The following is a 23,122-nucleotide window of genomic DNA, read 5'->3' on the forward strand; positions in this document are numbered from 1 at the left end:
CGCTCGTCCGTCCGTACCGCCCTGCCAGCCCGGGACCAGACCGCCCTCGCGCGTCTGTCCCGTAGGGGTAGGCCCCACCCCCGGGCCCGTTTCGCATTCCTATTGGCTTTTCCGCGGCCCAGCCGCTGTTTGTCCCGACTTCCCCGCCGCCCATTGGTCCTCCCGGGTCCTCCCAGGAAGTTTGAAAAAAAAAAAGTTTTATGGGCGGATGGAAGGGGCCGGAGTAGCGCCGGGGAAGGGAAGGGCCGGAGGAACGGCAGCAGGCGGCCGAGAGGGGCGGCGGCGGCGGGACTCCCGCGCCGCTCAGCCCGGCCCGAGAGCGTTTTCCACCTGCCTGCCTCCTGCTCCCACCGCCCCGGGGCGCCGCCATGACGGTGAGTACCCTCCGGGGCAGCCCCTCTGCGCCTCAGGCCAGCGTGAGAGCGACGCCCGAGCCCAGCCGCTCCCCTCCGGGGAAGCCTCTCCCCTCCTGGACAGACCCCCCTCACTTCCCGGAGGCAAAGGGAGGTCTCCGCCGGAAGACAGGGCGACCTCAGTGGCAGGGCCGTCCGTCTTGCCTCACCTCTTTCCAGCCTCCTCCTCACCTTTCCGGGCCAGAAGCCGGCGACTCCGAGTATGTGGGAACGCCCCGTCATGGGCAGCCCCAGTCCTCACTTTTGCGGAACAAGCCACAGACCGATTCGGGGTGGCCCTTTCCCATCTCTCGTCCAGCTTTCTTAGTGAAGACCTGACCTGATTCCCCCAAGCTACGAGAGCCGTAGGGGCTCCTTGGGCTCTGGACGGTGGGAGGAGAGGAGATGCGCTTGGCCTGGGTCTGGGGTCCCGCCCGGGGCCGGAGAGAGGCGCCTTTTGGCCTGGATGGGTCTCGTTGACCTGGGCTTGGGAAGACTGCCCGCCCATGTAGGGCCTGGCGGGAGGTTGGGCGGGTGAGAAGGGGTCGCCGCGTCCCACCCTGTCAGGGAGCCCATGCTGGGATTTCCGAAGCGGCAGAATACCGCGTTCCCCGGGCTTGCCCCTTTGCAGCGACGCTGGGGCCTCGGGTGGGGTGAGCCCGCGAGTGGGGGTGGGGGACACGCTGGCCAGTGTATGTCTTTCTCTTGGAGGTGAGCTTTACCCTAGTTCCATCGCCACCTGCGCCTTAATTAGTATATCACGCCTCACAGATGAGTTCACCATTACCCCCATTTCACAGGCGGGTAAACAGAGGCTTGCAAAGAGGCTTCGGTGAGTTGCCCGAGGTTACCCTGAGTGCGAGGGAAGAGCAGCTCCTTTCTAGGTCATTCTGGCCCCGTGGTGTCGTGGAAGGGAAGGGCAGGGCTGCTTTTGGTTTCTGACTAGTGCCGTAGGGAGGCTCTGACAGCTGCTGAGAAGGGTGTCAGGCAGGGCGTGTGAGTGCGGGCGCCGGTCCCCTCTCCACAAGCGAGTGAAGTGGTCTGGGCTGCTGGGGGGCGGGGTTGGGGCTGGGGAGAGGGGCCCCTGCCCCTGTGAGTGTGATGACCTGGCCCTGCCGGGACTTCCTCGGCCTCCGCACATCCTGCCACCTCCCTGCTGGCCCTTCCTGTCGTCAGCAACCTCCCCTGCCCTGCCCTGTCAGAGAGCAAAGAGGGATGTGGGGGTGGAGCTGAGTCAGTGTCCTGCCCTCGTCCCCCAGGCCAGGGGGAGGGTGGTCATACTGCCCACTGGGTGCCTGCCAGGCCCTGAACTGGGTGCTTTCACTTACCAGAGTTGATCCACCAGAGGTAGATGGCAACTCCCCATCTGACTGAGGAGGCCACTGAGGTGTAGAGAGGTGACACAGCTGGGCCCTGCTGAGCCAGAGCTGGTATCCAAGGGCCATCCCAGTTCTCAGGTCGGGCGGGCGAGATAAGAAAGGTACACAGTCGCCTCTCTGGGAGAAGCACGTGCTCCGCTGGGTAAGGCTGCGGGAAGCAGCACGTGGGGGGCTGGGAGGAGCCTTCCTGCGATTGTCGGACTTTGTCAGGTGAGGGACTGGAGTGGGAACAAAGTGGACAAAGGCTGGTGGTCACATCTGGGGAATGGTGAAAATATGGAAAAGGGGCCAAAGGCCAGAAAAAGTAGCTTAGGCTTTGGTCAGGGTTACTGGGGAGTCATGAAAGGTCTGAGGCAGAGAGGAGGCTGACGATCACCCCTGGCAGTGTTTGCTGGTTTCAGCCTCGCCGCCTGCAGACCTGAGCCTGCTCCAGGCTGGCGTCCTGGCTATGCCTTCTTTACACCCTCTCCCTCTCTCCTGGCCCTGTCCCCCTTACCTCAGGGATCTGTGTGAATCAAGTGGAAAAAGTGCTGTCCATGAGTAAATGCCGAGAGGCGTGGGGAAGCCCGATTTGCTCCACCTTCTTTGCCTGAGCCGGGGACAGCCTTGCCCCCAAGCCTCATTCCCCAGCCAGTGCCTGGCATCAAATTATATACCTGTTCACTTGTTTACTGTCTGTCTCTCTCCTGACTTCCACCAGGATAGGGGCCACATCTTCCATTCACAGTTGACTTCCTGGTCTAGAACAGTGCATGATACTTAAAAGAAAAGGAAAAAAAGATTACACAAACATTCCCTGGGTCCTCTGGGGGGTGGGGGTGGTGAGCAGTGCATGTCCCTGCCTGTGAGTTGCTTCTAGTCGAGCCTATGAAGGACAAGTAAATGTCTTCAGGATAATCACAGGTTCAACAGAGGCCTCACCGAGGGACCGTGGGAGGGTGGCCGAGGTGGTGTGTGCTGTGGACTAGGATGCAGGCCTCAGAGGCCATTGCTGGGTCTCAAAGCACGAGGAAGGGTTTGCCTGGTATTGGAGCAAAGGACACAGGCACGTGTGGCGGGCCCGAAGTCCTGGTGTGCTGGGGTCAGTGAGGATGTGTGGAGACATAAACATGGGGCCCCCAAAGTGAGGGGGGGCTGCGGCTTTTGTACCATCCCAAGGCAGCTGGAGTTTGTTTGCTCGTTTGTTTGTTTCTGGTTTTTAAATCATTTTTATTTTTTAATTACAGTTGACATGCATTATTTTATTAGTTTCCAATGTACTGCATTTTGTTTTGAAGCCACCTGGAGCCATTCCTGGAGGTTTTAGCAGACTTGTAACAACTAGGGCTTTTTGAGTGGGTCCGTCTTGCCAGAGGGTGCTTACAGAGGCTGTGCTGAAGGTCCAGGTGGGCGGGAGGTAGAGGGGACCTGAAGCCAAAAGGAGGAGGGTGAGCTATGGGAGCCTGTTGGTGCTCCTTAAAGGAGAAAGGCAAAGTGAGCTTCCTGCAGGTGGAGGAAAGGTGGCTGGGGAGTGGAGTGCCGTGTGTGAAGATGCAGCGTGAGAGAGTTAGGTCATCAGACCTTTTGACCCTGGGAGAGTGGGCTCCCAGGTGACCATAGGACCTCCCCTGCCAGCAGTTTAAAAACTCACATTGGCGGCCTCGTCTCCCCAAAGTCACTGTACCATCCCAGGCCCGATATGGTATTTAACATGTTTGTACTGGCTTCCACAGGGTCAACACACTTTTCCATGGGTGGCACATTCAGGCCTCATAAGACTTGAGGGAGGGCAGGACCCCACATCATTTATCACATTAGGCCGCAGGACTCAGGCAGGGGATATGACTGAGGAAGGTCACTGCAGCCCCACCTCCCAGGCAGCCCTTGGGGTCCCAGCCTGTCATTCCTGCTGGGGAGCTCGCACTCAGCCTCTGGAAGTGCGTGGCTGACCACCTGGGGCCGCCCCAGAGAGCCTGTCTCCTCAGGGCCAGGCAATGGGGAGGGAGACTCACCAAAACACAGAAATTCAGACCCAGTTAGAGGACGGTGGATGTTTATTTGTTGGGGTCTGGCCACAGCATGCCTAGTCCTGGAGCCATGGGGGTTCCCAGACTATTCAGGTGAACCCAAATGACTCGGTGGCCGGAAGCAGGGCCACCAGTCTTCATTCAGTCTTAGCCTGGGACTCCTGCACATTTGGGGAACAGGATGGGGAGAAATGGAGAGCAGATAGGGTGAACACCATCCAGAAGTTTCTCAGGTCTGAGCAGAGCCGGTGTCCCTTCCCTCAGACAGGTGTGCAGGGAGGGGCTTCAGTGCAGGGGTACGGCTGCCAGCCTGCTGAGACCCAGGGTCCCTGGTCTCAGGGCTGGCTGTGACTGTGCATGACTCTGAATGTCCAGGCTCCTGGCCCAAGCTCCTCAGACAATTTCCTTCAGCTGATGAAGAAGAGAAGGGGGCTCCCTGGGAGGAAGGCAGGTCAGGGGAGGTGGTTAGGTCAGAAGGCTCTGGTTTCCAGGTTTCCAGCTGCCTTCCCTGCCACCCACCCCACTTGAGCCATGCCACCCGCTCCCTTCACGCAACCAGACACCTTGGCCTGGTGAGGCTGCGATGCGGACGCTGATAGGTGGGCTCAGAGCCATGGCAACAGGTGGATGCCTCTTTCCTGCTTGCCAGCCTGGCCCGCCCTGCTCTCCTCCCAGTGGGCAGGAGCTGAGACTCTGCAGAGGGACCGGGACTCAGATGAGAGAGGTCTCCCCAGCAGGCACGGAGGAGCTGGTATTTGGCACCCACCAGATGGACCTGGCCAGAGAAAATGCCAGAATGAGCAGATTCTTTATCTAGGCCTAGGTGGAACATGCTGCAGCTAGGAGCCCCCAGAACCCGGGGCCGTGCCCCACTGGGCAGCACCCAGCAGGTAGGGCTTGCCAGGAATGGCCCATCCAGAGATCTAGGGGGGACCAGAGGATCTCTCCTCCCGGCTTTTGCTTGGTTCATTCTTTCGGGGTCTCTGGGAGACGAGGGAAGGACAGGGCTGGTCGGGTCACAGGAGGCTTAGTGGGCTGAGGCTCGGTGGCAGCAGTAAGGCATTTTCCTGGTGGTCAGCCTGGGCCTTGTCAGTAAGAGGAGCCGGACAGTTCGCTCGCCCTGCTGGTCCGGCCTATCTGAGCTCTCTGAGGGTCTCTCTACAGGCAGCATTCTCTTGCCCCCCTCTCTCCCATTCTTGGGTGAGAAAATAGGTGAGTGAGAGGAGACATCTCTGGTGGATGCCCCAGTCACCTGGTCCACCCTCTTGGCAATCACAGATTGCAAGATATGGTGAAAGGGACCAGGGCTGCACCACTGGGAGCCTGCCTGGATTTGAGGGGTTGCCTGGACACTCAGCTCCCTCTCCTGGCTTCCCAGGCCCTTAGTCTTAAAGGACTCAGGGCCAGGATGGGCGCAGCACCACTCTTTCCCAGCCCCATTGAGTTCTCCCCTAGGCCTGACTCATCTGCCTCTTCATCTCCCCATAGCCCGATCTGCTTAACTTCAAGAAGGGATGGATGTCGATCTTGGACGAGCCTGGAGAGGTAGGAGGGCCAACGCGGAGAGGAGGGGGGTGACTTGCTGCAGGGCCCTGTAGGGTCCTTGGGGGCAGCCCAGGAGGCTGAGTTGCTTCCCTGGCCTGTCCAGCCTTGTAGGGACCCTGGCCTCTGGGTGGAGGGGATCCAGGGTGGGGGCCAGACGTGGGAACTCTGAGGGCAGGGTGTTTCTTGTCCAGCCTTGGGCTGTGGGGGTGGGAAGGAAGAGGCTTCCCGGAGCAGTCTGCAGTATATAAGAGTCACCAGGGAGGCAGGCCTCCCGGCCCCTCGGGCCTTCTACCTCATCCCCTCCTCTCACCCAGAGTCCCTTGGTCCCCCACCTCTTACTGACCCTGCTGGTTACCCTGGATAGGTGGGATCACAGAGATCATCTGGCCTGAGATGTGCGCTGATTCCCAGCAACTCAGTCATGCAGCAGCCCCCACAGCGTGCAGTGGCGGGGCTGCTCAGAGCACATTTCCTAAAGTCCCGCCGGCCTGGGACCTCATTGGTTGAATCACAGCTTCTTCTGGCCTCAGTGGGCACATGTGTGTAATGAGCATAATGGATAATGATGATTCCTTCCAGGGCGGACAACCGTCACAGATGTCTGTAAGGAGTCCCACATAACGTCCAATGTCTGCTAGGGCCTCAGGCATAGCCCTTCCCTTTCTCTAATGTATCTATCCTTGGAACCAGAAGGGACAGTGGCTTCTTACTTGCTCTGCCCTTTCAGCCGCCAGGCCGGAGCTAGAGCTGGCTTTATGCCCACGCACCTTGGGAGGGGACGTCTTCCCGCCCCTGTTCTGCATGCGCTCGTGGCTTGGGTCTGTGTGCAGCCCACATGCCAGGAGGCTTGGAGCCAAGGCGAATCGCATTGTGTTTCTGACCCACATGCATTATTCCCTCCAGCCCACAGCCTCCCTTACCCGCTGCCTGCTCGCCGGTCCACTGGTGGCTGTGCTCCAGCCTCACACAAGGCCTGGCACCGTGCCAGGGACCCGTCCTGGCCTCCCCACCCAGGGTCTCTAGAGGGCAGAGACGATGGGCCCCACCCAGAACTGGCCATTACTCATTCTCTTTCACGAGGTTTTGGAATGTCCAAGCTGGAAGGGCCCTGGGAGCTCAGCCAGCCAGCCCCTTGGTGCTCAGGCAGGAGACAGGACCACAAGCTCCCTGCAGGCCTAGCAGCACCTCGGGCAGACCTAGGCCTGGAACTTGGGCACCTGAGGCCCACGGCGCTCCACCCAGCTCCCACCTCAGTCATAGACCAGCCTGGAAGGGCCAAGGACATCATTTGGCCCAGAACCCCTGCCCCACTTTATAGAGGGACAGTTGAGGTCCTGAGCAGCAACTCAGGCCACTCAGTAAGAGCAGGGCGGCTCTAAAGGGGCCAGCCTTTTAAAACAGTCCCTAACAGTGTAGTGCACAGCCCTATGCCAAGTGCCATGAGAGACATACAAGGAAGGAGGGCTAGGAACTTCTAACCTTACAAGAAGGCCCCCTTCAAGAAGTGTGACCCAGCTTGGACCTTTTATTAGCCTGCTTTATAAGTTAGAAGGCTGAAGCTCAGAGAGGTCAAGATATTTAACCGAAGACACTCAGCTAGCAAGGGATGAAAGAGTTGTAACCTAGGTCTCTTGAATGCTCAGGGGAGGCAGTGTGGAAGGAAGTTGAAAATGTCATCCTGGCATCTCCTTGAAAACTGACCGCTTTCTTGAGGGGAAAAAACCCCTAAGTATTTAAAATAATGAACAGTGTGGGTAGGGCGTGGTGATGTGTGGGAGCCCCGGGAGAGGCCAGGGACTGGGTGACACGCGCTGACCCTGGCAGTGGGTGGGCCCTGACTAGCATTCCAGTGAGTGGCCAGGAGCCAGAGGAGGGCTTAACGGCAGGCTGCTCTGGTGCCCCCGGCCCTTTCCTTTCTGACGTGCTCTGCTGGTCTGATGCCAGCTGGAGCAGAGAAAGGCGCTCCAGAAGGGATCCCAAATCATAAATGTTCAGATAATGCACCTCACAAGGCGAGCAGGCACGTAACTAGCATCCAGATCAAGAAAGCGAATTCTGCCAGTGCTCGGCCGCCTCCTGTGGGGCTGCCTTCCAGTCTTGCTCTCCGGGAGACCTGTCCTTGGCGGCTGAGGAGATCCAGAGGGGCAGGGGCAAAAAGACTTGGGAAGTTCTGGTCCCTGGCTTGCTAGGCAGATGACCTTACACAGGTCACGACCCCTTCCTCATCTGCACTGGGGGCATCTGCTTGTAGGAGCCTTAGCGATTTTGGTGGAAAGGACCAGGATGGGCGTCGAAGTATTCACAGCTCCAAGAAGGGCTCCCAGAAGGACAGGGACGGTGCAGTTACCGAGCAGGAGGCACCCATTTCACAGATGCTGCCCCTGCAGCTCACAGAGGAAATAAAGGGCAGGCTTCAGCTCCGAGCTTTCTGACTCTGCTCTGCCCCCTGCCCCTCAGCAGGGTGGGTGAGGGTGCCAGGCCCCTGCTGTGAGCAGAACGGCTGACCTGGCGACACCCAGGGCGCCTACAGAGCGGCACACGCATGCTCTCATTCCCCGCCCCTCCTTCCCCACTTACCACCACCTCTCCCTCACAGTGGAAGAAGCATTGGTTTGTGCTGACTGATTCAAGCCTCAAGTACTACAGGGACTCCACCGCTGAGGAGGTGAGACAATGGGGTGGAAGGGCTCCCCCGGCATGACATACTGGGGGACTCCCTGGAAGGGGCTTGGGGGACTTGAGTGGGGTCATTGGAGCCCGTGGATCACCGTGACCTTCCTGCTGCAGGCCGATGAGCTGGACGGCGAGATTGACCTGCGCTCCTGCACCGATGTCACCGAGTATGCAGTACAGCGCAACTATGGCTTCCAGATCCATGTGAGGCTGTGTGCAATGGGAGGGGGGCGTGACTGGACGGCCCCCCCAGAGGAGGTGTTGGTGTGGAGCATGGCTCTCCATCAGAGACTGGCTCTGTCACTCATTTGCACAGAGGCCCCATCCTCAGAGCCAGTCAGAAGTTTTGCTGCCAACACAACACATCTGAGGAGACCCCGGGTGTCATTGGCAGGGGCAGCTCAAATGTTGAGGAGACCTTGGAGCCAATGGGGCTCTTCCAAGGCTAGATAGTAGAGGGGAGGGATTGCACCCTCCACTCGCCTCCAGGCTCAAGACCTTAGACACCCTCTTGGGAGGGAAGGGCCACCCTCCCTGAGGTCCACAGTGGGGACAGAGCTGTGGGGCTAGCCATGTGGCAACCTACCTGTGGGGTGGACTTGCAGACCAAGGATGCTGTCTATACCTTGTCGGCCATGACCTCGGGTATCCGGAGGAACTGGATCGAAGCTCTGAGGAAGACCGTGCGCCCCACCTCAGCCCCAGATGTCACCAAGTATGTGCTGGGTTGGACCGAGGCTTTGGGGAGGCACTTACCCTGCATCCTTGAGTGATGGTCTGACTCTTGCCTGAGGACCCTCTAGTGGTACCCTCTGGGCCTCAGTTTCTCTAAAAACAAAGTGGGGAGGGGACAGTGAGCCTCCTTGGCAGTCCTCCAGAAGTACATTAAGGATTTTGGGTTTGACTGCTGTCCCTCTATGTCCCCCACAACCTGAGAGGGAGGGGAGAGGCCTCAGCTCTTTGGAGAAGATGCCAGTGAGTCAAAGGCCCCCACTCGGTGGCCAGTTGATTGCCTGTGCTGTGGGACCTGTGTCTCCTGTGTCGGGGAGAGGGGATTGCTGGGCAGTCTGGGAGGGGGCTCACTCCCTTTGGAGGTTCCCATGGGCAGAGGGTGGGAGGGCTCAGTTACTTGGTGGTAGAGCCCCCACACAGTGTAAACCTCAGACACCCGTGGGGCGGGGGCGTGTGGCTGCTGGGCAACAGGAATGGAAATGTGGCATGGAGGGGCGTCAAGTGCAAGTCCCCTATTGTCCCACAGCCTGGCTGCCCAGCCCTGAGGCCAGTCACTTTCTTGTCTTGAGTTTGAGATTCTTCATCTGTCAGACTGAGTGCCAGGAGAATGTGCACAGAAGCCCTTTGTAAACTGAAACGCAGTGCAGCTGAATTATTATTTAGTATATACACTTGGCTGCTATAACAAAGAAGCCCCAGACACAGTGGCTTAAACCGGGAAAGGTTTATTTTTCTCCAGAACAGTCTAGAGGTGTGTAGTCCAGACCTGACCCTACTCCCAGCATTGCCCCAGCTCAGGACGCTTCCCTGGCTCTCCTGGAGTCCCAGACAGGAGCCAAGCCAGGGCACACCCAGTCCTTTAAAGGGTGCTACCTCTCACTTCCACCAGGCAGGATGTGGGCACATGGCAGCGCATTGCTGCAAGGGATGCTGGGTGACCAAATACCCAGGTGTTGTTACAGAAGAGGAACACTGCCACAGCTCTTAAGTCTCCACAGCATGTGGCCTGTGCCCTGTTCACCTCCTCAGCAGTAGCCATGGGCATCTCCCCTATCCCACTGTGAGCCTCTTGAACCCAGGACCTTGTCTCAAACCATACTTTTAATAATCACACTTCGATCACCGTTCATAATGGGCTTCCTGGTAGCTTTACACACATTCGGCCACCTAGTCCTCATATTCATCCTGTGAGAGGCATTGTGGTCTCACGTTACAGAAGAGTGACTGGGGCTCAGAGGGAAGCCGGATACCCTGGTCGCTCATGTGGTAAGTGGTGCGGGTGGGACGGTTCCCAGGGAGCCCTCATGATGAAGCCCTGGTTCTGACCTCTGGGTCGGGCTGCTTCCTCTGCTGGGGTTCATCCCCAGGCCTGGCACGCCAGTGGCACTGCAGAAGTGCTTGTTTTGGGACTGGGTGGGCGAGGTCCTGCCTGATGTGGCTCTGCTGGCACCCTAGGCTCTCAGACTGCAATAAGGAGAACACGCTGCACAGCTACAGCACCCAGAAGGGCTCCCTGAAGGCAGGGGAGCAGCGCGTGGGCTCCGAGGTCATCGGCCGGGGCGGCCCGCGGAAGGCAGATGGACAGCGGCCGTCCCTGGACTACGTGGAGCTCTCCCCGCTGACTCAGGGCTCCCCGCAGCGGGCCCGCACTCCGGCTCGCACCCTCGACCGCCCAGCCAAGCAGGAGGAGCTGGAGCGGGACCTGGCCCAGCGCTCTGAGGAGCGACGCAAGTGGTTCGAGGCCGTGGACAGCAGGGCCGCAGAGACACCAGCTGGTGAGGGGCCACGCCGGGGCCTGGGCGCCCCACTGACCGAGGACCAGCAGAGTCGGCTCAGTGAGGAGATTGAGAAGAAGTGGCAGGAGCTGGAGAAGCTGCCCCTGCGGGAAAACAAGCGGGTGCCTCTCACCGCCCTGCTCAACCAGAGCCGCGGAGAGCGCCGGGGCCCCCCGAGTGACAGCCACGAGGCGCTGGAGAAGGAGGTAGACATCGCGGCTGTGGGAGCCCCCTCACCCCATCAACACCCCTCCTGTCCCTGCAGTCACACTGCGGCATTTATCGTGCATACCTACAGTGATGGGGCACTCACCCCAATCCAGTGTCTGATACTTCAGACTCCTTGTAAACTGGAATCCTCTCTTCTAGACCTTGGGTTTTTTGTTTGTTTGTTTTATTTTTATTTTTCCTTCTTCATTCTGTCCTCAGTAACCACAGAGAAGGGAAGAAAAAAGAGAGAGCATTTACTGAGCATTTTGTCTTGGGCCCTTTTGCCTTTGAGAGGCTCATCCTGGGTTCACAGCAGTCTCTTGGTCCTGGAGGGTAGATCTCACCACAGCTTCACTGACGGACGCTGAGGCTCAAAGACATTTCCCCTGCCACCCACATAATGTACAGGTCTGCGGCCACAGTGTTCTGTCCCCAACCCTGCCTAGTCCCCCCTGGGCCAGAACGCCTCTGCTCAACGATCCAGGGAACAGCCGGCACGTGCCCCTTGCCTGCACCTCCCCACCAGGGCCACTGCTCAAATCCAGAGCTCCTCGCTGCCCCTCACGAGCCCCGGCCCTGCTCCCGGCCCCTGCTGACCTCATCTCCGCCCTTCACAGGTCCAGTCTCTTCGTGCCCAGCTGGACGCATGGCGTCTCCAAGGGGAGGCTCCTCAGAGTGCACCCAGGTCCCAGGAGGATGGTCACATCCCCCCAGGCTACATCTCACAGGTGAGGCTGAAGAGCTGCTTTCTGGGGGATGGGGGCAAGTTTCTGGTGGCCATGTTTTCAGAAAACAGCTAACATTTTGGAAGCCCTTCCTGTGTACCAGCACCCACGGGAGGCATTTGACGCGCATTGTCTCGTTTACTCTCCCCAGCGCGTGGACATGAGCGCTCTGCCCATTTATAGACAAGGCCTCTGAGCTATGAGAGGTTATATGACTTGCCCAAGGTCAACCGGCCTGCAGACGTCAGAGCTCAGGTCTGACATCTGCTCTCATGTGACACTCTGCATTTAGACCGCTTCCCTCACACTGCCCTGGGGACGGGGGGAGCCAGTGGGGAGCGGGAGCCCCAGTGGGCAGGCCCCTGGAGGTGCCCCCTAAACAGAGAGGCCCTGCTGCACGCCTGCCAGGCTGGGGCCCTCCCGAGAGCGCCTCAGGGCTGGACGTGCCCAGTGGCCCTCAGGGGGCCCACAGTCTGCCTAGGGTAGAACTTCTCAGCGGAGGCTGATTTTGTTCCCCTGGGGACCTTTGGCCATGTCTGGACACACATTTGATTGTCACCGTGGGGGCAGCTAGCTTCCCAGAGAAAATGCATGCATGTGTACACACACACTTAAATATGTGCTATCGATATAAAAGATATGTAGATTTTAAACTATACTGATACAAAGGATGTTTAGTACACAACTTACAAATAAAAAATCCATAATATTTTTTATTGTAACTTCCATATAGCAAATTGAGTGTTCTCAGAATACTTTCATTGGTTTTGCTGAATGCTTGTATTCACAACTGACAAACGAGTGTCATTCTAACACGAATGGTGGTTGACATTTTTATTTATGTTAATGAGTAAGACAAACATGTTAAAACTTTACTTGGTCAATGTCATGAGCAATATTTTGGTTGAACTGGATAATAATTCTCTACTGAGAGATTTTCTTAAAAGCATCTCTTCAGGTTTTTGTTGTATTTACAGTGTGATGGTCATAGATACAGCACACTTTTAAGTTTAATATGCGTTATTTTCTCATCGCTCGCTTAAGTCTAAACTATCAACAAAACAACAAATCGAGCCCTGGTTTGTCATGTTTACCAATGTCCATGGTGTAAATCCTCCCACTGTGGCTGAAGGACCTGAACATGGAGTTGGGAAGATGTGCGCACTGCATTGTAGAGCACTTCCGCCACGCAGGCACAGAGGACAGTAGCCTCCAGGGCACAGGCAACAATAAAGTGCAGTGAACTAATCAAGAAGTGATGAATTTTGAGTATCAGCTTTGTTTTTAGTGTAATTAATTATAAGTTTATAGAATTTTTAATAATGGCCAATGCTTAACAACCGTATCACAGAATTCCTAATAATTTGATAATCTGCTGCCTCTAGTCAGCACACCACTGCCTGAAGCAGAAAAGAATGCTGAGATCCCAGGCTTGGAGCAGAGGGGCCTTCTGGAACTTCTAAGGGGAGAGGCTGCTGTGTGGGGCCCTTGGGAAGCCTTTCTGGGGGTGGGCATGAAGCTGGGCCCTGGGTGGGGTGGGGGCGTGGGCTGTGGTGGGAGGTTGGTGGGTGCCAGTCCCGGAGATCCCCACCGCTGAGCCAAGGAGTTGGGAGCTTGTGCCACATACCTGAGAGGAGGTTTGGGGTCTGATAGTGACATCGGGAAGGTGGTGTTGGAGTGGAGGGGGCTTGGGAGGGGCCAAAGCCAATGTCAGGAACTAAGATGGCAACTGAGGGTGAGAGGGACATAGGAGGGTATATGGAGGGAGGAGTTTAGGACTGGGGGATTGGGCCCAAGAAACGCAGAGGAGAGCCCGGTAGCCCTAAGGCCGGGGCCGCTGCCACAGCCTGGGAGGTCGCCTGATAGGGGGAAGGGGGAGAGGGTAGGAACCAGTGTTGTCAAAGGCTCCTCTGAGGCCAAAGGAAGGGGTGGGTGGGCATCTCCAGGCAAGGTGGGGCCCAATGCCACAGCCTGGGCCCCGCCCCGAGGACCGCGAGTGGTGCCACTGGTAATCAGAACAGCTCCATCTTTGCCTATTTTACTATTAGTCCGTGCCTTAGATTTCCTTTGGAAGAAGGTTTCTGTCACTAAAATGAAGTTTGAAAAGCACTTCTCTAACTTCTCAGCTTACCGATAGGGAAACTGAGGCCCAGAGAGGAGGCGAGAGCAGGCCTCCTGGTCCCCAGGGACCCCACTGGGCACTCCAAGCGCTGTCAGCACCTTGTCTTGCTAGGCTGGATGGGTCAGGGGAGCAGGCAGCATTGGGTGGGGGTGGTGAGAAGGGACTGAAGGGGGGACGGAGAGCAGAAGACGGGAGTGGAGGAGTGGCCCAAATGCCGAGGGCGCCAGAGAAGAGGAGCTCAGCCATCTGTCCCCCTCAAGCACTGGAGGAAGCGGCTGGAGATTCAGTGGACCCTGGAGAAGTGACAGCTGGGGAAGGAGTCCCCAACCTGGTATCTCAGGCCGAGTGGATGCCCCTCTTAGTTGGTGGGTCTGGCTACCACAGGACAGCAGCTCGGGGGTCTGGGGCTGTAGTGCCTTTCCAGCAAAGGGGACCGTTCCATGCTATTGCAGTGAGGGCCACGGGCATTTCTTTATCCACTTTGATCCATGTCAGAGGGCAGCTGATACCTTGGGTCCACCAGAAGGTAGGTCAGAGAGCAGCACCTGGCCTTCTGGGAACCCCTCCTCATGGGCTGGCTCCCATCTCCTGCTAAGAGCCTTCCAGGCCCCTGTTAGCCGGCTGCTGGCTCTGCTTCCCTGATCTGACCCTTTGACAGCAGGTCCCCACCCCCAGGATTTCTCAGCTCTCTGCAGGTGGGTGGTCTCTACAGGTGGATGCTAGCTTATCTTGGGGACCCTTGGAAGTTGGTTTTATGGGGCCTGTTTTACAGATGAGGACACTGAGGCTCAGAGAAGGAAAGGGGCTTGTTCAAGTTCTCTCCAGGATACAGCCAGGATTGGGACTCCCAAGCAGTCTTCTGTTGTCCTAACTCAGGAGACACCCAGGACAGGCACAGAGTCCCATGGGACAGATACCCTAGTTCACTACCTAGAACACCTGGACCCAGCTGGCCTTGCCCTTGCCCCTCCCCCAAAGTGGCCTTCGAGGTGTGGCTGCTAGAGAGGTGGGTGTCATCCACATCACTGTGAGGTGCCCTGTGCCACGGGGTGGGTGCGGGGAAGGATACCATTTCTTATCTGTCCCTTTCTGCCTTGGTTCTTCCCCGGCCCTTCCCCTTCCGTTTTTAATGATCTTACTGTTTTTCATTATATAAGAAATAGGTTTACATTTTCATAAATAATTCAAACAAAGGGTTAGAAATAAAGACATGAATCCTTCCTCTGCCCACTCCCCACTTCCCCCGGCCCGCCCCAGGGGTCACCCAGAGCACCATCTGAGCACATCTGCATAGTTTCCTGTTCGCTATCTCACAGTTTCGGAGCATAGAAGTCTAGCATGGCTCTGGCCGGGCTAAAATCGAGGCGGCCACAGGACTGCATTTCTTTCTGTAAGCTCCGGGTAGGATCCTGTTTCTCGCCCTGTTCAGCATATGATGGCTGCCCACCTTCCATGGCTGGTGGCCCTTCCTTCCTCTTCAAAGTGTGCAAAGGAGTCAAGTCCTTCTCACTTCACTCCGACCTTCTGCGACCCCCTCTCCCTATCTCTCTGCTCTCCTGCCTCTTCCACATCTGTGGGCCCTGTAGCTACACTACACCGGTCCAGCACATAATCTAGGATAGTCTCCTTGTTCCAAGATCATGTGATTAGCAAGCCCAATTCCCCTGCTGCAGGGTAAAGTGACATTTGCAGGTTCCAGGGCATAGGACGTGGACACTTTAAGAAGCCAGCACTCTGCCCCGCAGCATCCTCCCCTGCCTTTCCTGAGCTTTTGTGTGCCTGTACCCTGACGCCCACCTCCGTGTGTTTTGTTTTCCATGATTGGGATGACCCCATGGCTATTGCCAGAAACCAGTTTTTATCACCTAACTTTCCAGATTCCCTTCCCCAGCAACCCACGTGGGCAGCCCTGTCTTTTAACAACCACCTGGGTCCTTTGTAACGCTCGATCTCATAATTTATTTAAGGGTTGTTTATTTAGATTGTTTCCAGTTCTTGTCTGTTGCCAGTCTTGCTATAGGGAATATGCTTCTCCAGGAGTCTTTGTGTATGAGTGACTTTCTGTGGAGTCTTTCCCGCAAGTGGACCTGCTAGGTCAAGAGATAGGGTCATTAAAGATGCATCAGTGCTATCAAACTGCCCTCCATGTACCCTGTCACAGCGACTCTCCCATTCTGGTCTACGAGGTCTCGTTGTGTGATGTCATCAATCTTAGCTCACTTACTCAGCACCTGCCACACATCAGGCCCCAGCCCAGGCGCTAGGGGCTCCAAGCTGGATCAGATCTTCCATCTTTGGGGAACTTACGATCTGGTGGAAAGCTGCAAGGCCTTTGGCGGCTGGGAAGAGGTTCTCCAGAGACAGAGGACATTTAAGCTGGGCTGCAGGTCAAGTGAATTACCTAGGAGGGGGAGGTTGCAAAAGAATTTTCCAGGCAGTGGAAACAGTATGAGCTACAGCTCAGAGGAGTAAACATGCCATGAACTGCTTTTGTTTGTTTTACAATTGTGAGGTGTCTTGGTGGGGAAGGGCCAGGGATGAAGCGACAAGGGTCAGAAATGGCAATGGTACCTGGCCCTGCAGGATAGGGCCCTTAGAAAGGTTTGAAACAGAAGAACAATGGGGCAAGGTCTGTAGATGGAGGAGTGGAGGGCGGAGGGGGACAGATGCAGGCTGGGGATGCCAGGGTCCAGGGGAAGCCTGGATCCCAGGGGAGGCCTGCGCCTGAGGCTTCTCACTTCAGGCTGGAGTAGGGCCCCTGTCCCATACAACGGGGGCAGCCCTGTGACCCCCTGGCTTCCTGCCCACAGGAGGCGTGGGAGCGCAGCTTGGCAGAGATGGAGTCCTCGCACCAGCAGGTGATGGAGGAGCTGCAGCGGCACCACGAGCGGGAACTGCAGAGGCTGCAGCAGGAGAAGGAGTGGCTTCTGGCTGAGGAGACGGCCGCCACGGCCTCAGGTGAGGACCCTGGGCACATGTGGCACAGTGGGCCTGGCCCCGCGAACCTCTAAGCCAAGGCTCCTCACTGGATTCAAGAGGCTTTTAAATAAGAGGCTGGGGTCTCGGTGCCAGACTTGGGGTGAGGGGTCAGGAGGAGTTGGAAGCCCCCAGAACTGGCCTCTGACCTTACTTGAGAAGAAAAGGAGGCAATAAAGAGACATCTCCCCGCATCGGCTGTGGGGCCTGCAGCCCCTGGAAGGCCCTCCTTAAGCCACATACACACTGAGCCGCAACTCTGTGCCAAGGCCTGTGCCACATACTGGGGGAGACACTGTCCAGCCTCAGACCCAGGTCTCATGGGGGGCATCTCAGTGGCACATGGGCCGGGCCCTGGGAGAGCAAGGGAAGGCGTGGGCACTTACCAAGCCTCGCTACCCAGTTCTAGTCCTTGCAGTGCCCCAGGGAGCGGCCCGTTTACAGATGATAAATGGGAGCTCAAGGGGGTTAGGGATTTGTCCCACATGGCACAGCTTAGAGGTGGTAGAAGCTGGAGTTGGAGCCCAGAGCATGCTGACTGCAAAGCCATGTCTAAACTCACCCTCTGCTCTCCCAGGACAGAAACAGGAATGACCCGAACGAGGTGTTAGGCAACTTCCTCTCTGTCAACTGCCTATCTGCTGTGTGTGCCTGGTACAGCCTATGTGCCTTCGGGGGTTGTAGAATAATGGAAGTTATGAGAGATCCCGTGATCTAGAACTTACCGCCTGGTAATTGCTTCACACACTCAAGCCCATGGCCCCTCATGCCAAACCCTGGGGCTGGTGACTTTTGCATTTTAGGAAGATAACCCAGTGCATATATTAAGTGTCCTCCCTCCCCCAGCAGGATCTGGACTTCACCCTGAAAGCTAGCACTAAGGTGTTGGCAGTGAAATTTCTGAGTGTCACCCGTAAGTGGAATAATAATGACCTCAGATAGCCTCATATCCATTCAGATTAGGGATTGTCACCAAAAAAGTTATGAAAAACTTCCAGTATTCAGAGCTTTTGGGTTTTGGAATTATCTATAGATAAGATGATGGATGAGGACTTCTTTAATCCTCACAGCAACCCCATGTGAGTGGGAAGAGTCTTGGTCCTTGGGAGCTCACAGTCTGAAAAATAACTCAGGAGCTAATATCTGAGCTATGTGTTGTTCTAAATGCTCTACACACATCTTGCACTAACAGAGAAGGTGCTGTTGTTAACCCGGCTTCCAGAGAAGGGACCTGAGGCACAAAGGGGTTAAGTCCCCTGAGCAGTTGCCTACATTTTTACCAACTGCTGAGCCTGTACTCTTGATCACTGAGCTGGGCCAGGCAGATGGCTCTTGTTAAAGGACCTTCCAGGGGGTGCAGGGAGAGTGGACTATGTGAGGCCCTACCAAGCCATCACAAGAGATATAGCGGTCAGCACTGAGGTGTCTCCCCAGCAGGGTCCTTCAGACAGGGATTGTTACCCCTCTTGCTAGACAGGCTTAGAAAGGTCGAGCAAGTTACTCATAACCATTCAGTTCATGACTCAGCCTGGTCCAGTGCTCTGTGCTTGCCACTCCCTGCTCCTGTCTCCATGGTGCATATGGATTCTCAGAGGGGGTAGAGTTTGGTGCTGCTGACCCCTCCCCAGTCTCCCCCATTGCTTCTCTGCCCTGCTTCCAGCCATCGAAGCCATGAAGAAGGCCTACCAGGAGGAGCTGAGCCGGGAGCTGAGCAAGACACGGAGTCTCCAGCAGGGCCCAGATGGCCTCCGGAAGCAGCACCAGTAAGATGGCACTTGGGCCCGGGGTCTGTAGGTTGGGATCCCTATGAGCAAGGGGCCCAACTGCCTTCCCTGCTGGTTATGACATGGTCAAGGATCTGTGCTACTTCCCCTTTGCAAAGGATATGTCAGTTTGCCCCCATCTGAGACTCCTAATGTTGTCATTATGGCACAGGGAACAGAAGCCACTCCTCCATGCCATCCACGTGGACAGTTCTTCAGGCCCCTTCTTTTCTAGCTGGTCTCGGCCTCCACACTCCTCTACTCCTCATTAGTGTCCCCCGGAGCTGGGTTGCAGTATTAGCCTCGGCCAGTCGCTCTCCCTTCCTGCCACAGAGTGCAGTTCCAGAATGTTGAGGCTGCAGAAGCTTTAGGGATGGGCTCTTCCAACCCACCCCCTCATAGGGGAGGCACCTGTAGCCACGTGAGGCTGTCACCCATTCATAACCCCACAGTTGGGCTAAAAGCAAAACTAGAGTGGAAACACAGGAGGCCTGAGCTGCTGTGAGTTGGCCATGACCCGACACCAAGCTTGGTAGAGGGCAGGCGAGCCCACGTCATCCTTCCCCTCCTGTTCCCGCACAGGTCAGACGTGGAGGCGCTGAAGCGGGAGCTACAGGTGCTGTCAGAGCAGTACTCACAGAAGTGCCTGGAGATCGGCGCCCTGACGCGGCAGGCTGAGGAGCGCGAACACACGCTGCGGTGCTGCCAGCAGGAGGGCCAGGAGCTGCTGCGCCACAACCAGGTGGGCCTGGCCCTGTGGGATGGGGGAATGGGCTCCCCGCAGCCCTGTACTGACCGTCCCACCTCCCCAGGAGCTGCATGCCCGCCTGTCCGAGGAGATTGACCGGCTGCGCGGCTTCATCGCCTCGCAGGGCACGGGCAATGGCTGTGGGCGCAGCGAGCGGAGCTCCTGTGAGCTGGAGGTGAGTGCCCACCAGCATACCAGGCAGCCCAGCTGGTCCTCGGGGCCTAGGCGTGAGGAGAGCACCTAAGGGGCTGGGCCCCAACAAGGAGGCGCCAGCACAGCTAGGGAGGACACCTGCTATGGGCTCAGCAACCCTACAGCCAGGGTCCAGCCTGCCACCCAGGTCCTGTCCCCTATCTGCTGTCTCATCCTTCTAAGCCCCATAGCTCATCTGTAAACCAGGGCTCACACCTTTCTTACGGGGAGAAGTTGTAGTGAGGACACGTGGGCATGGTCTCAGGATTACCCTGGTATTTCATTTTACACGTATTTATATACGGCTTTACTCTGTGCCTGCAGCTTCTGAAAGCCAAAGTTCTTAACTCACCAAATCTTCCTAACAGTCCTATGAGTTACATACTGTTACTATCCCCATTTTACAGATAAAGAAACTGAGACACAGGAAGGAAGGTCAAGTATGTTGTCTGAGGTCACACAGCTAGTTGGTGTGGGAGCTGGGATTTTAACCTGGCAGTCTAGCTCCAGAGTGTAAACTTTTAAGCCTCCCCAGTCTGGCTGAAACTGTCTCCTCCCTGGTCAAGATAGCCACACCTGCCCCTCCAGGCTTGGGGAGGGGTTAATGAGATAGTCCACAGGGAGTCCAGCCTCTCTGGTTCAGAGTAGGGACACATTGTGGCCTTCTTTTATCTGCTTTGCCCTCAAGTTGAGAGCCTGGTGGTGTGAACAAGGAGGAGAGAGGGCTCTCTGGAGGAGTGTGCGCCTGGGGTGAAGTGGGTCCTGGTGCAGGCTGGGAGCTGCATTCTAGGGGCCTGAGGCAGAGAGAGGGCAGCTGCAGTGCACTCTGGGCGGGGTGGCTCTGGCCCTGGCTCAGCCTGGCACCCATGACCCAGGTGCTGCTGCGCGTGAAGGAGAACGAACTTCAGTACCTGAAGAAGGAGGTGCAGTGCCTCCGGGATGAGCTCCAGATGCTGCAGAAGGTAGGTCCTGGCCGGCTGGAGCGGGGTGGCCAGGTGGGGAATCTCCGAGTCCATCTGGATGCCCCATCCTGTGAGTGTCTGCTCTGTGCCAGGCACTCCTCATCCCTCTCCCACGGAGGTATCATTGTCCCCATTTACAAAGAAACTGAGGTTAAGAAAGGATAAGTTACTTGCTCGAGGCCACACATGTTTTTATTTATTCAGCAAATATTTATTGAGCCCCTGCTACGTGCCAGGCACTGTGCTGGGTGCTAGGGACCCAGCTGTGAACAACAAAGACCAAAATCCCTGCTTGTGCAGAGCGTGCATTCCAATGAGGAATAAGCCATGTTGCTAGCAGTTGGGAGGGCTGGGATTCAGGCCCAGGTCTGTGAGTCTGTGGTTTGCCTGGTGCCGTGTCCCTTTGTCTTTGACACCCTCTGTGTGTTGGTGGCTCAGGGTGTGTGTGAGTCAGACTCGGGGAACTGGACCTCAGCATTGGTCTAGGCTGACCTGTTTCTCATCCCAGCCACAGGTTATCACTTGGTCTTGGGCAAAAGCTTCACATCCCTGAGACTCAGCAGGATGTAAATGAGGCTGAAACCTGTGTCACTGGGTGGTGCTGGGAGGGGTCTGTCCAGGACTAGGGGCCACCAAGGGGGGCCACCTAGAGGGACAAGGCCATGGGGACTGTAGAGGGGCTTGGCTGCTTTGTGCTGGCCAGCACGGAGTATGGTGGGCATGTGCCAGGTGGGCAGAGCCAGGTAGGGAGGGCTTTGTGCCCTCATAGTCCCTGCCCACCCCCAGGACAAGCGCTTCACCTCAGGAAAGTACCAGGACGTTTACGTGGAGCTGAACCACATCAAGACGCGGTCAGAGCGGGAGATTGAGCAGCTGAAGGAGCACCTGCGTCTTGCCATGGCAGCCCTGCAGGAGAAGGAGGCGGTGCGCAACAGCGTGGCCGAGTAGAGGTGGGTGCCCGGGGCGGGCGGGAATGGGGCCCAGCAGGGCGCCTGGCCTGGAGCTGTGCACCCAAGGCTATGCCACCTGGTCCGGGGCACTTCCTTCTCCTGGCCTCTGTTTCCCTTTCTATAAATAGGGACTGTGCGCAGGCACAGCCTGATTAGGCCACACGCCCCATTGGAGCTGACAGTGCCCCTTGGCTGATGTGCCTAGGTTTGGGTGGCGAATCCAGTATGCCCGCGCCCCTTCGGATCTGGCAGCAGGGCACGCATCACTAACCATTATATAGTATTCCTTCCACCGAGCTCCGCTCTCAGACATAACAAAGGAGGACAGTCCCCTCTTTCTGACAAGTCCTTGTGGACTTCGAAGGCACTAGGGAGAGGCCACCCAGTGGGCCAGGCTTTTTGGGAAGAAGCCTGGGGGAGCAGATCGGGCCCAGCCTGCGGGGCCAAGAGGTGTTAGCAGGGCCTGCTGGCACATGCCCACCATACTCTCCTGGCTTAAGCCACGCTGGGGCCTCAGGCCAAGGCTGAGGCATCCCAGCCCTCAGCTCCCTCACTCTTGTCTTCCAGGTCCCTGTGGTCCAGCCCAGCTGCAGACCTCCCAGTCCAAGGGGACCAGTTGCCCTCCTTCCCTGCTGGATGGAAGTCAGAAGCCAAGCTTTCTCCCCACCCTCTGTGGGCTACATGTGCACTCGCAACTACCACACACATGCACATACAGGCACACACCACACACACAGGCACGCACCGCACACACAGGCACACACAGGCACGCACCACACAGGCACCACATGGGCGTACACTGCACAGGCACACACCACATGCACAGGCATGCATACCACACACAGGTGCACGCCACACAGACCCCGCACGGGCACGCACACAGACACCGCAGAACACACACCACATGCACAGGCACACGCAGACACTTCACAGGCACACACCAGCACACACACCACACACATGCACAGATGCGTGCACACACACACTCTGCGTATCTGAGCGCGCCCCTCGCACTGGGTCTTACCTTGCACCTTCTTCAGGATTTTATATGTGAAGAGATTTTTATATGTAGACTTTTTTCTTTTTTTTTTCCAGAAACACTTTGTACTTTTTAAAAAACAATTCCAGGTGGCCATGTGCCTCCAACACTGGCTCCCCTCGGTCTCCAGCCTCCTGCTGGGGTTCTGGGCCTGTGGCCCTGCCCTGGGGCCTGGCAGTGGCCACAGCCAGGTTTGACTCCGGTGGGAGAGGCAAGGAGCCAGCCACCCTCCTCCTACCCTACCTCCCACTAATTACTTCCTGCCCCGGGGATCCGCACCCTGGGACTCGGGACAGATGGGCATAGGGAGCCGGCCTCTGTCTCCATGACCCCACCTCTCCTTCCAGCAGGGTGCTGGGCGTGGAACTGCTGGAGCTGCCCCGTGAAGGCGGTTCTTTTCTGCTCCATCAGCCTTCTTAACTTAATAAAACGTTCCCGCAGCTCTGGTGTCCTGGATGGCTGGGCAGGGCGGGATACGGAGGTTGGTGATTCTTAACCCCCTGCCCCCGAGCACTCCGCCCTTCCTGGAGGGCAGCCTGTGGGCCCCAAGGGCGGGGTTGAGAATCTAGTGCCTCTACCAGCCAATGCTTTGCAGCTCTGCACGGGGCGTACAGACCGGCGCCACCTCCACCAGCAAGCTTGTTAGAAACACCAAGTCCAGGGCCCACCTGACCTCCAGACTCAGTCTGCACTCGAATGTGGCCTCTCCGTGGTTCACATGCGCCTGAAAGTCTGAGGAGCCCTGGAGCGGGTGCTGGGCTGGGCTGAGCTGGAGCTGAGACTGCCCCTCACTGACCTTGGGCAAGTCACATCCCTTCTCCCATCAAATGGGTGTCTTTTAGCCCCAGTCCTGTATTAAGGCTGGGCCCATAGGTCATGGGCAGACCTGGGCAGGGTTGGGGTGGGGGCAGTGGATGTGGGAGGCCTCATCAC

At 57.1% G+C, this 23,122-nt stretch overlaps 1 protein-coding gene across 1 annotated transcript; it reads left to right on the top strand.

Annotated features, from left to right (window-relative positions):
• Window positions 1–206: 206 nt before the first annotated feature.
• TRIOBP (TRIO and F-actin binding protein) lies at window positions 207–22,629 on the top strand. Its single transcript, XM_054582358.1, has 14 exons — window positions 207–374; window positions 5,266–5,322; window positions 7,919–7,987; window positions 8,110–8,199; window positions 8,601–8,710; window positions 10,183–10,708; window positions 11,330–11,440; window positions 16,370–16,517; window positions 18,196–18,298; window positions 18,881–19,040; window positions 19,111–19,221; window positions 20,114–20,200; window positions 20,987–21,150; window positions 21,718–22,629. The coding sequence occupies exons 1-13, from the start codon at window positions 369–371 to the stop codon at window positions 21,146–21,148; spliced, it is 1,740 nt and encodes a 579-aa protein (XP_054438333.1). The 5' UTR covers window positions 207–368; the 3' UTR covers window positions 21,149–21,150; window positions 21,718–22,629.
• Window positions 22,630–23,122: the final 493 nt, after the last annotated feature.

Source organism: Pteronotus mesoamericanus, unplaced genomic scaffold, assembly GCF_021234165.1.
Source record: "Pteronotus mesoamericanus isolate MK-2021 breed Mesoamerican mustached bat unplaced genomic scaffold, CSHL_Meso_final contig_702, whole genome shotgun sequence".
In the NCBI taxonomy this organism is placed as follows: Eukaryota; Metazoa; Chordata; class Mammalia; order Chiroptera; family Mormoopidae; genus Pteronotus; species Pteronotus mesoamericanus.

What these genes read in the sequence shown, in the direction of transcription:
- TRIOBP (XM_054582358.1), top strand. An exon ending in GGGACTCCACCGCTGAGGAG is followed by an intron (nt 7,988 to 8,109) that starts GTGAGACAATGG and finishes TTCCTGCTGCAG; the next exon opens with GCCGATGAGCTGGACGGCGA. An exon ending in ACGAGGCGCTGGAGAAGGAG is followed by an intron (nt 10,709 to 11,329) that starts GTAGACATCGCG and finishes CGCCCTTCACAG; the next exon opens with GTCCAGTCTCTTCGTGCCCA.